The sequence below is a fragment of the Drosophila sulfurigaster genome, chromosome 2R, assembly GCF_023558435.1.
Source record: "Drosophila sulfurigaster albostrigata strain 15112-1811.04 chromosome 2R, ASM2355843v2, whole genome shotgun sequence".
Classification (NCBI taxonomy): domain Eukaryota; kingdom Metazoa; phylum Arthropoda; class Insecta; order Diptera; family Drosophilidae; genus Drosophila; species Drosophila sulfurigaster.
In genome coordinates, this window is record NC_084882.1 from 28476908 (window position 1) to 28490311 (window position 13404).

Sequence of the window (13404 nt, forward strand, 5' to 3'; positions counted from 1 at the left end):
TCAGCTGCTGATGTTGCTGCTGTGGCTGCCACTGTTGCTGCAACTGCCGCGTGCTCAGTTGACACACCCACCAAGTGGCTACTGCATGCACCAAAAGCTGCACGCCAACTGCCAATTCCAATTCCCCTTCTCCTTCTCCTTCTCCTTTGCCTGCCTCCAGCGATGGCAGCAAGTAATTTTTCATCACCCAGCCATAGTCATAGTCTAAGCCCATCTTCAAAAACACAAAAAGAAAAAAAAAAAGAAATGACTATGCTTTGCTACCAGTTTTTTTGCAAAAGGGAGAAGCAGCGATTGTCTGTTGCAAGTTGCCTGCTGCCTGCTGCCTGTTGCAAGTTGTTGTTCGCATATCTGATATTAGAATCTCAATTAGTTTTCCTTGCACTGTCTTTATGCGTATGCCGTATTTGTAATTTACTTTCGGTGGGCAGTCTTTCTTCCAGCCTCAAGTTAATAAATGTAATACCAAAACCCGAATATTTGTATAGACTTTAAAAACAATTAAAAAGTCGTCAACAAAATGAAAAATAAAATTAATTTAATGCAAACGCCGCCAACAACGACATCAGCGACAGCGACAACGGCATTTGAATAAATTAGTGTAATAGTCAGATTAAATAGCAAACAGACAAACGAGACAACTTTTTGTTGCTGTTGTTACTGTGTGTGTAACTAGGAAATATCAAAAACTGGTAGCTGCCCGAATAGTAAAAGCCCCACAATTACAATTAAAGCAACAACAAAAAAGTAGATATATATAAATTACAAAAAAAACCACACGACTGGCGACTTGGCAAGAATGCAACAACACGACGAAAAAAAAAAAAACTTAAATATTTTTCAGCATATGAAATAATAATAAGAATAATACAACAACAAAAAAGTGCAACAGGTTTTGTGAGTGTGTGTGTTGTAACCTTGAAATAAAACTCGTTTAATCATTTCTCAAGCGACTCGAAAATGCAATGAAAACAACAGCAACAACAGTCGTTAAATGGCGCATTATAAATTAAACAATTTGAACAGTGAGACAGACTTGCATTGGAAACATTTTCGTATTAATCGCACATTAATTTCGTTTGCTCACTCTCACCATCACTTTTCTCTCTTTTCATTTTGCAGGTACAGTTGCATCAAAAACTTATTTCCGCATACAGTTATAAACACAGAGAGTGGAAGAGTAAGAGATATATATATTTGATATCTAGTTATAATGGCAGAGTGCTCGTTTGCCAGATGCCAGCAGGAGCGACGCCTCATCAAGCGGGAGCTAATGAAATGGTCTAAGGATATGCTGCACATTGTGGGTGAGTGACCAAAAACGATTTACTCCGCATACAACAACGATTTCCACTTGCCACTTGCCACCTTGCCACACAATCCAATTAAAGGAGAAATAACACGAGTCTCCCAGACGCAAAGCCAATAAGCCCAATAATATCTTCGTGTCTGTGAACTGACTTTTTTTTTGTACCCGCCACGCTTTGGGTAAAAGGGTATTATAACTTTGGGGCCAACAGGCAATTGGACTCATTTTTGACCACATGAAGTATATAGTATATTCTTGATCAGCGTTCGTCTATCTTTCTATCCATATGAACACATATATAGATCTCATGGACAATTGTTATATTAATATACTAAATATACACTTCAGTATATTTTTAAAATATATTTATTTGGTATATTTAAATGATAACACAGTCTTTTTTGATTTTATTGTTATATCATATACCAAATATACATTTCGGTGTATTTCAGTATTTGTGTTGATATATTAAATTGGTATATTTAAATGATTATACGGTAGTATTTAGCTTCTATTTAGAAACACTTGTTATATCTATATACCAAATATATATTTTGGTATATTTCAGTATTTTTATATAATAATTTGGTATATTTAAATAATAGCATAACACAGTTTTGTTTCTGTTATATGAATATACCAAATATACATTTCGGTATATTTCACTATTTTCTGGTATATTAATTCGACATATTTAAATGATAATACCTCAATGTTTTACTTTTATTGAGAAATACATGGTATACCAATATACCAAATAGTCATTACATAGGTATAATTCAGTATCTTTGGTATATTAATTTGATTTTATTGCCAAATATACCAAATAACCATTTACATAGGTATAATTCAGTATCTTTGGTATATTAATTTGATTTTATTACGAAACACTTTCAGTATTATTCAAGATATTAATGTGATATATTTAAATGATAATACAACATTGTTTTGTTTTTATGGAACAACACTTTCAGTATTTTTTCGGTATATTAATTAGGTGTACTTGTGCTTTTATTAAGAAAGGTCAGCGAGTATCTCACAAGCGAGTACACTCGTCTGTAATTTTTATTTCTTGTTTTGTGTTTCACCTGTATTGGGAGATTTGCTGTTAAATGCCAAATGAAGTGTATGTTGGTATTTTTTTTTTCGCTCGACATGGAAATTGACTTTAGTCCACTGCTAATCAACATAAGTTCTGCCAAGTCCTTGCCATATGTTGCGCTTTTTCTCTCTCCATCTCTCTCGCTCTCGAGCTCAGCAGTATATAAGCAAGGGCTAAAGGGCTAAAATAAACAACAACAAGAGCTTCAGACTTATAGCTATAGATACTAAAGTCGACGTCGCCGCTGCCGTTGGCGTTGGCGTCGCTGTTGACGTCGCTGTCGACGTGAGGACTAAAGCAAACACCAAGAAAAATTAACATAAATTGCAGTTTTTTTATTCACGTTTTTCACGTTTTTTTGCCGAGTCGTCGTTGTTGTTGTTGTTGCTCTCATCGTGCTTATTGCATTTCTTGCTGGGCAACAGCCTTATCCTTCGTCCTGTGTGGCGGCAACACTCTCATTTCGGTTTTTGAGCACGTTTAGCACGTTGCCGGCAACCGTTCTCCGCCCTCCTCCGCCCTCCGAACTCCGCCCAGCCACCTGCATTAAAATGTTAAATGCCTTTTGTTGTTGCTGTTGTTGTTGTTGCTGTTGCTTCAGCTGTATTTTTTTCTATGTACATTTTTTTCTTGTTCTGGCAACCACCAGAGCAACAGCAAAAGCAACGACGTCGACGACGACGATGACGATGAGCGAGCAGAAACTCGCAACGAGCTCAGAGCTTTTTGCCTCTGCTCGTCCTTGCCCGCGTCCGTGTCTCCGTGCACTCAATTACTTCCTCAATGCGCTCCATAATGCTTATCGTCCTTGTTTCTAGTTGACATTCCCGCACTGCCAGCCAGCCAGCCAGCCAAACGCTTCCAATGCCTGCCTGCCCCAAACCCTTGGCACATTTTTCCAGCGACAATTTTTGTTGCCACTCAACGGGTGGTTAAAGGAGGGAGAAAGGAGAAAGGGGGAGGGAGGTGCTGTTGAGTCAGTGGCTTGGGTGGTGAACTGTTTTTTTTCTTCTTCCTCATTTTTGGGTGGCGTTGCTGGCGACGTTTCGGCGTCGTTGTCGCACGAAGCTGCAAAAAATCGTTGTCTGGCTTTCAGCTGGTGCAGCTTTAGGGTTGGGATTTGGGTTTGAGTTTGGTTTTAGTTCGCTGTGTAGGTGTGTGTGTTAGTGTGTGTGTGCCCAAAACGAAGTGCTATACGAGATAACGAAGCGCACTTAAGCGCACGCACACACACACACATAGAGGACGACGACGTGTCCCTACGAAATATATTGCACAATATAAAAATGCAGACGACGACTGCCGAATGCGTTCAACTCCTCCTCCTCCTCCTTCTCTTTGACACCCTCTCTTTGCACTTTGTGCAGCCGAAAAGGCACCTACACCCGAATCCGAATGCTGGCGCCGAAAGACGAGCCAACGAGGAGCAAGCAATGCCATCGTCATCAGCGTCGTCAGCAGCAGTCGTGTCCTTGTTGTTGTTCTAGTTGTTGTTGTTGTTGTAGTTGGCGACGTAGCTGTTTTTGTGGCCGATTTTCGACGCTGTCGCCACCACCATCACCAGCAACCAACAACCAGCAGCCAGCAACCAGCAACCAACACCAACGTCGCCGAATTGGGAGTCGAGTTTCCAACGAACGTTGAATTCGTTCTTCTTTTTTTTCCTTTTTACTTTTTTTTTCTACTTCTCGTTTTTTTTGCATTTTTCGCCCACCCAACGTAGCTCTCGTGTTTTTGGTAGATCGAAGAAGATGCCAGTTGCTTGTGGCCCACTCCATCAGCTCTATATACAAGTGTGTGTGTGTGTGTGTGTGTGTGTGTTTGTGCCTCGCCTGTTGCATCGCTGCGATTCAACCGGCTGACTCTGTTGCTCTTGCTCTGCTATGGCTCAATCAGTGGTGGCGTTCCATTTGATTGTAATGGGATATACTTGCTACCACTTGTAGCTTCGATACGACAAATACAACAACCATTTTTTGGGGACTTGTCTCCTGGCAATTTCAATTTAATTGGGGGCAGACTACGTGACATGCTGTACGGAAATTCGATATAGTTAGATTGACTAAAGCTGAGAGAAGATTGTGTAGTAAATTTATTATTTGTATAGGATATTAATTTATATAAATTACTTTATATAAAGAAGGAACCAGATTAACAGAGGAAACAATCATTTATTTTGAGATTTATTATGCAATTGAACCAGTACAAACAATAAAGTACCATATTTTAGTTAAATCTTATTCAGACCCAATCTTAATCATTCAAGCACATATCTTAAGGACTGAGGAACAATAAATAAGTACAATTTTGGGTTAATTATCAAGAAAAAAAGGATTGTTTGCGTGATTGTGTATTTTTATATATATTTATAATGAAAAGAAAAGATGATAATAAAAGAAAACAATGTAGGGAAGATAATATACGATGTTTAGAGATTGCTTCCTCATTATTTTTCTTCTTATACAATAAATATTTGCTACTAGTTTTTCATTTTATGCTTAATGAAGTAAAATTTGTAATCCTTATAGGATTTGTAATAATTAAAGTATCAAATATGATTAAAGCTGTAAGCTATTGGTAAGGAATTAAATATGAATTAATATATAATAATTTATAACATAAGCAGACGTTATAAGGCTTAGATTCAGCAGAAGATAACGAAACAAAATATATTACTTAATATTTTTTAGGTACCGAAATCTGCCACCTTAAATTACATTTAACTTAAACGCATAAAATTATAAATCCTTATCTAAATTGCAATAGTCTAAGTGTTATTTAATATTTTAAAGAATGTGAAAGTTCCTTCTCCAACTTGCCACTTAATTAGGAAATTATTCAATGCTAATCTTATGAAGAGTTGTTCAGACTATTGTAGGGAAAGTGCCTAATATATATACTTGTATTTTTTATATTTGACTATAATAGAGAAAAAAGTTTAGTATATAATTATAGCTTATGTACAACAATAAAATACACATAACAGCACAACAAAAAGAGCAAAAGCAACAGGATAAATTAAAAATAACAAATCCAAAAAAAAAAGTCGAGCATTTAAGAGACGTGCCAGAAAGAGAAAAGCCAAATGAAGAGCAGAGAAGGAAAGTGTCGAGAGTGTGTGTGTGTGTGTGTTGGTGTGTGTAAAAGCGAATCAGCAGGTGCTGGCTGGGTAATGCAGCCACCTCATTGTGCCACACCATTTGGGCGCACTTTACACAATATATACGAATATATATATATATATATACGTATATGTATATGTATAGCAGGAGTAAAGTTGTAGTTAGTGCGGCGTCTCTTCCATTTCGTATATTGGGCGCACTGTGAACGCATCTTTCGATTACAGCAATAACAACAACAACAACAACAAGAAGAAGAAGAGCGACAGGAGCAACAGGAGGGAGAAAGGACTTTGGCTCGTTTCTCGCTTCTCGTCCTCGTTTCGTTTGTTGTCGTTGTAAGAAGGCATTTTTATGCGCTGCGCCTGCAAAGCAAGGAACTCTGTGTGTTGCATGCAACAAGCAAAGCCAACAGCTGTGTGTGTGGGCGGGTAATTCAAACCACAGCGCAATGACGTCCTCCTCCTCCTCGAACTCCTCCTCCTCCTGCTCCTGCTTCTGCTGCTCCTTCTTTCGTTTCGCACCAAATCCTACACAGAATTTTATGGACTACGCAATGTGGAGAACGCTGTGAATACTCTGCCCACTTTTCCAGCCAGTCGCAGTGTTCTTTTCATTTTTCTTTTCTTTTTGCTCCTCTTTCTTTCTTTTTTTTGCAGTTTCCTTGCTGCACATGACTCGCTGTAGTTGTTGTTGTTGTTGTTATTGGGTAGCATTTTTTCTGGCGGTTTTTAGGTTACATTTTTACGAGTTCTACGCTTTTCCACTCTGCAAGTATTTCGCGCCGCTATTGTTGTTGTTGTTGCTGTTGTTGTTTGTGGCCACGAGAGAGCAACGAAGGAAACGTTTGCTGCCGCTGCCGCTGCCACAAAACGTTCTTCGTGTGAGTCGACGTCGCTGTCGCTGTTGCTGTCGCTGCTGTTGCAGCAAGGACGCAACCAAATTCATGCGCTCCTTAGTTAAGGTCTCTTTCGATGTATATGTGTGTTTGGAAGCGCCACAAGTGGGTGAGTGTGGCTAAGGATAAGGCTAGGCCAAGCCAAGTCAACTTTGCCTCCTCCTCCTCCTCAGCCTCCTCCTCGACTGCAGTGGGCGGGTTTCGTTTGTAGTTTGGTGTGCACAGAAATTGGAAAATAGATTTTTTGGTTGGCTGCCTTTGGCCGTTTTTTTTTCATCATTTTTTCATCTTCACTGCCCACACTTCCAATTCTTTTTTGCGCTTTGCTTTTGGTCCTTTCAGGACTCGGCCAGCAAGTCAGTTTAGTCAGCAGGCTGTGGCTGTGGTTTGGTGTGGCTCAAAAGGTAAGCGCCCAGAACAATGTGCACCGCAGCAGGAAGCCAGCCAACGAGGCGCAAGACGGAGCATCTCAGCCTCCCCCTCCCCCTCCTTGTTGTTGCTTCTTATATTTTGTTGCATTTGCCGCCCACTTGCAGCTTCCCAATTTCTTCTTTTCATTTTTTTTTTTCGCTGCGGGTGTATAGAAAAAATGAAGCGGAAGCACGAAAAAGCACAAAGTTAACGCGCTGCCAAGCGAAGGGGTGGGAGAGTGGGAGAAGGGGGGGGGGGAGGACAGACGACAAGGATCGAGCAATATGGCGCTAAGAACATTGGGCAAAATGCAATGCGCAAAAAAAAAAGGAAGAAGGAAGGAGGCAACAAAAAAATTTATATAGAAAAAAAAGAAGAGTGCACATTATGTGCGTGTGTATAGGGAGAGGGCAAGTGTGTGTGTGTGTGTGTGTGTGTGAGTGAGCGACTGTATGTGTGTGGGTGGGTATAAGCAAACAGCAAAACACACAAAAACAAAATAGAGCAAAGAAGAAAAAAAAATAATGTAGAAAATGGCAAAAGAAGAACACTAAAAAAATGCAGCACATCGAGAGCGGAGAGTGGAGAGTAAGATGGGGGATGGGGGAGAGAGGAGAGTGGAGAAGAGAGGAAGGTGAATGGGGGTGGGTGGGTTTGGGTTTGACTTCGTCGTTAACGTCGCTGCCGGCGTCGCTGCTGCATTTTATTTTGTGCTGTGCTGAAAAAGTTTCGTGTGCTCGAAAAAAGTTTCGTCGCTTCGTTGACGTCGTTGTGTTGGCGTCGTGCGCTTTTGGTAGTTTTTGCTGCAAGGGAAACGAATAGACGACGATCGAAGGGAGGGTGAGGGAGCAGGAGGTGGTGAAGAGGGGATAGCTAACCCCATTCCTCGACTCTGTCTCTGTGTGTGTGTGAGGCATTTGACTGGGTTTGAGTTTTGCAGCTACATTTGGCTGCACTCGGTTGGTTGGCTGTGTGTAGCTCTCTGTGTATGTGTGTGTGTGTGTGTGTGTGGCAAGGAGATGTGGCACACACAGTAGTTTGGTGGGTGTCTCCTGACATTTTTGTCGAATTTACAGTAGTTGTAGTTGTAGTAGTAGTAGTAGTAGTTGCTAGCTGCGATGCTGACGCCGACGGCAACTGCAGCAGCAGCAGCGACTGCACAACTATTTTTGTGCTGCGGCATTTGGTGCGCATTGTGCAACAAGTGAGTTTGGCAGCAGCCACCAACAGGACGACAACTAGTTTTCGGCAGCAATAATAGACCCCCAAAAAAACACTGAAAAATATAAAGGGAAAAATCAAAAAGAACTTCAACAACTGACACTCGATGTCCTTTGCCAGTTGGCAGTTAATTGTGTAAATTTGTGAATGGGCAAACCAAAGTGGCAGCAATTGTGTGTGGCAGGCACACGGAACTGAATCCAAATCATTCAACAACAGCAGCAGCTGCTGCTGTGTGTTGTTGGCAGTCTTTGATTCGAGTGTGTTTGTGTTTTGATTGAAGCAACAATTGGCGCCAACTGTTGCACGTCGCCACCCCACCAAAAAGCGTTGCACGTCACTTGACTTGACTTTTGCCGTGTCGCGCTTCACATCGCATCGCATCGCGTCGCGTTTCACCTTTCAAGTGCCGCACAAAAGTGTTGTATGCTTTTCAGCGCAACACTTCCGCTTCTAGTGTGTGTGTGTGTGTGTGTGTGTGTGTTGCTCGTGAAAATTTAATTAAAGACCTTGTCACAGCTGCACGGCAATAATTTACAAGTATATGTGTGTGTGTGTGTGCTTTAATTAAAGCGATCGCACACGACCATTTACATAGCCGATAAACAAACTAAACTACAAGCTAAAAGATACCAACGATACTCGACTCGTCTTGTCAAGATAATTTGCTTATGCCTCGCATACATATGTTAAACTTGACTGTCTCTTTCCCCCCTTCATCGCTCTCTCTCTAAGTAAAACATCTTTTTGTATCTTGCGCCTAATTGAATTGATTACGCGACAAGCCAAATTTCGACTGCAATTCAATTGAATAATTCGTACGTGCTTTCGACGCTACTTTTGCCATGGTGAGTGACATTTTCTCAGAAACTATAAAACACTTTTTTTAAATTAACAAATTTTGAATTCGAAATGTGCAACGTCATTTAATGCAATTTTCTACATTCTCAATATTTGCTAAACATTCGTTTTTTTAAATCGTGATAAGAATTTAATGGATGTTTAATTGTATTTGAGAATAAATTATATTGAATTGTTTTCAATAATGTGTTTTATTGGTAAAATTTAAATTAATGTAAGGATTATCAATGGCACAAATATCATCTTAAGTATTTTCAGCAATTCGTTTTTAAAATAATAAATTCAAAAAACTTTAGAAATCAAATAATGCCATTAATATTCCATTATTGTAAGCAATTTAAAAGCATTACAATGTGGACTTATACTATATATATTTCGATTTTCTGAAAAAATAAAAGGAAAACCATTTGGCTTTATTTGTTGTCATATTTAATACTATTTTTGTATCGATTTCTGAATAGTTTCCCGTTCCAATACTATATTCAAATATTGCAAACTCGGAAACAATTATCTTTTCATAAATATTTTCACTTTTGTAGTTTCAAATTTTAATACTCTGAGGAAAAAAGGATTTGAATAATTACAAACAAATTTTTTATAAGATATACTTGTAGAAATGATATTTTATGCTTAAGCTTACAAACGCTTTAAAATAAATAACAAAGTATACATTTTTGATGAGTATTTTAAATTACAATTAGATCACTCTATAGACATTTTATTTGTACAAAATAAATCGACTTTGGTAGCTATAAGTTTAGTTCCATTTTCCATAAATATATTGGGTCTAAGAAAAATAATTGTTTTAGGATAATTAAAAGTTGCTTATAAAATTTAAGAAGTTTATTGTATATTTTTTAAACCATTTGAAATGAATTAAAAATTAAAATATTATTCCAAGAATTTTCTAAATTAGGATTAGAACTTCTAATTCATTAAACAGCAGTAAAAGCAGTTCAAATTCTAAAATCCTAACTTGTTTTAGTATACATACTTGTTAGTATTTTTCTTGCTAGTATTTTTTTTTCCAAATTTTCTAAATTGAAATTAGAACTTCGAATTAGCTAAACAGCAGTAGAGGAAGTAGCTCTCATTCTAATATTTTCACTTGTTTTAGTATTTTTACTTTTTAGTATTTTTAAATACTAAAATAAAAAAACAGTATATATTATGTTATGTTTTATAAAATAAAATTAGAGCTTCTAATTTGCGAAATACAAATAGTTTTCATATCAAGATTTAAATTTTGTGTTAGTATTTCTACTTGCTAGTATATTTCTCTTTAGTATTTTTTAAACTTAATTGAGTAATTTTCAAAATTATAAACATAACTTTTAATTTGCTAAACACTTGTAGCTTTCATATGAAGATATAAGCTTTTGTCAGTATTTTTTCTTGTTAGTATTTTTAAATGAAAAATCAGTATAAAGTAATACTGTGTGCTATATGTAATATTTCTATGCTATAGATAAATAGCATTATGTAAAAAATTAAACAAAACTCAAAAATCCACGTCTTCAAATAAAAATCGATGCCCAAAAAAAAAAACACAAGTGAAATAAATTCCCCTAAGCGTATTGCACTTCATTATGTTTAGGGCATAAGTTGAAAAGTTATTAAGGAGTTTTCGAAGCTATGAGCCAAAGCGAAAAAGCTGTGCAGAAAGCGAATGTAAACACAAAAAATGTACACACAACAATTACCTGTTATGCTTGTGAGTAAAGCAAGCAAGCAAGCCAAACATGAATGCAACACTTTGCAAACTATTAAAGCCAAAAAGTCGAACAGCTCTGTTGACAGATTCCAAAACACTTGCACAAACTGCACGTTTACGCTTATAAAATTTATAGTATACTATATGTATGTGTGTGTGTGTTGTGTGTGTTGTGTCTGAGGGGCCCGAAACTCGACAAACAACAAGCAGAAGAAGAAGAAGAGGGCAACAACATTCCCACTTGGTGCTGAGCTGAAAGCTGAAAGGCAAACGTGTAACAAGAATTTTATGCTTATATGAAAATTCTTTGAAGAAAACTTTTTTGCAAATAGACAACAGAGCGAACTACACATGTACTACACAAGGCTTGAGGGGGTGAAAGGGGGTGGAAGGGGGGAGAGCAGCACAACACGAGGCAAACAACAAAAGCCAACAATGTGCCAAAGGAGCAGCCACATCAGATACTTGCCTCCCTCCCTTCTCCATTGCTGCCACACGATGGCAACAACGATGACGACGACAACGACGACGACGTTGCAGACGTTTGTATTTGACTTTGTAACATCGTTATACAACAACAACAAGAACAACAAAACTAGCGCACTTGTTGCATAAGTCACCAACACACACACACATACACACACATACACATACACACACACGCATACCAACAAGTGGCATTGGCAACGCACAAAAGTATGCAAAGACTTGCGAATTCACACATTCTAACAACAACAGCGACAGCGACGCCAACAGCGACTGCGACTGCGACGCCGACGGCAAAACAGGATGTGGATGTGGATGCTGACGTCGCGGCACTTTCGGCGATTTTCGACGATGCCACGATGTGGCACACACACACACACACACATGCATGCTTGCAACTTGCCCCCGCTTTCAGACTGCGAGCAACAGTTGTCAACAGTTGTGGCGACAACTTGTTGTTGTTTGCGGCGAGCAAAAGCGAAGACAAGGGTTTTCTTTTTTTTGGTTGCAACAACTCCATTAGCACACGCATCAAAATCATTTTCAATTCCCCCCAAAAAAAATAGAGAGAAAAATAAGAAAAACAGACTAGGCAACATTTTGTGTCGCCCTTTTTTGTTCAGTTCAAAAGAATGAATCGAGTAGCAGCTTCAAGGAGTCTGTCTCTGAGCTTTTGTGTGGACAGTACAGACTGTACTTTTATTTCATCAGCAGCATCTTTTGGTTTAAGCACGAGACGAGACAACACAAATCGATAAATATGCAGCACAGCAGCAGCAGCAGAGTTTTGTAAAAATTACATTGAAAATGCATTAGACGTTGCACTCTGACATGAATTTCAATGGCGCGCGTCTCGCATTTCATTCTCTGCTCTTTTTGTTTTCCTCCCTCAATATCATTTTTTTTTGTTGCTTTAATTAGAAGCGTGAAAAGCAGCTAATGCATTAATCGTGTGCTATAAATTTCAAAAAGCAAGCAACTCTCCTGACAGGCGGCCAAAGCCAAAGCCAAAGCCAAAGCTAAAGCCGAGCAAATCAAAGTGCACAGTTTCCATGTGCTTTCAAGGTTGACAAAAGCGAAAAATAAATAATAATAATAATAAAATCCAGTTACCTGCTAACAACGCAATCAAAACGCAATCTAAAAGCGCAGCTCTCAACTCAACTCGACTCAGTTCTCAGTTCTATAGTTGTGTGTGTGTGTCAAGTCAATTGCCATTTTGCTGGCCACTAATCAAACGTAACGAAATTACTTACAAAGTATAAACATGCTTCAAATCACAGACAGGTTCGCCTTGAGATTTGACCAAAATGGCGTTGGCAAAACGGTAAAGCCGTCGTCGAATAGAACTTTTGCCAGCAACAACAACTAACTTGTTGTGCGACATTTACACGGAAGCAAAAACTAGAAACAGAAACAACAACAAAAACAAGCATCAAAACACACAGCTCTTAACTTTGTCTGGCGTCAGCGTCAGAAAGCGAATGACTTGGCGTATACGTGATATGCCAAATGCTACGCACGCTGATTATCCAATTGATCAGCTTTTGCGACGATTTGAGATCAAGTTTTTCGTTGAATGAAAGAAAGCGAGCTCGTTTAGAACAACAGTTCGAGTTGAGTAATCTTTTGGCTTTTGGCATTATAACAGCGCATTTTTTTAAATAAATGAGTAAAGCGAATGTTTCGATACAATCAAAAGAATTTATACTGTTTTGTAATATTTATATATTTTAGATTATGTTTTATTTACAATCTGTCTGCCTAAACAATAAATAAATTGTATAATTAATATTAAATTAACAGAAATGACAGTTTTCCAATGAGTCCTGCTATTATAGTTAAATTATATATAATATATATATATTATTCTTTACTCGATTTTTGCATCTGCTAGATTTATAATTTTATTATAATATAATATTTGTAAGCTTATTCATTTTATCTTCAATTTTATTCATCTTACATAAAAATTGTATATTGAACTTCTCAAGATTAATAATAATATACCATTAGATTTAAAATATACCATAATATTGTTATAAAACATTTTAAAAATTATTAATTTTATCTTCATTGTTATGCATATATAGCATTAAAATTTTATACTGAACCTATTACGATTAAAATTAAAATACCACAAGATTTAAAATATACCGTAACTTTATTATATACCATTTTTCAAATTAGCTGATCTTCATTTTGATATATATTTAGTGCAGTGTGTAAAAAATGTAAACTGAATATGTCAAGATTCAATAATATTATACCACTATAATTTAA

The 13404-nt window shown here is 37.7% G+C and overlaps 1 protein-coding gene across 2 annotated transcripts in view; it reads left to right on the forward strand.

Annotated features, from left to right (window-relative positions):
* Positions 1–13404, forward strand: part of LOC133837425 (putative uncharacterized protein DDB_G0277255) — a 79908-nt gene that overhangs the window by 13867 nt on the left and 52637 nt on the right. For both annotated transcript variants that reach the window (XM_062268175.1, XM_062268174.1), the window contains exon 2: positions 1123–1307. In XM_062268175.1, coding sequence (XP_062124159.1) covers positions 1214–1307 — 94 coding nt within the window. In that variant the 5' untranslated portion in view covers positions 1123–1213. The remainder of the gene's footprint in view (positions 1–1122; positions 1308–13404) is intronic.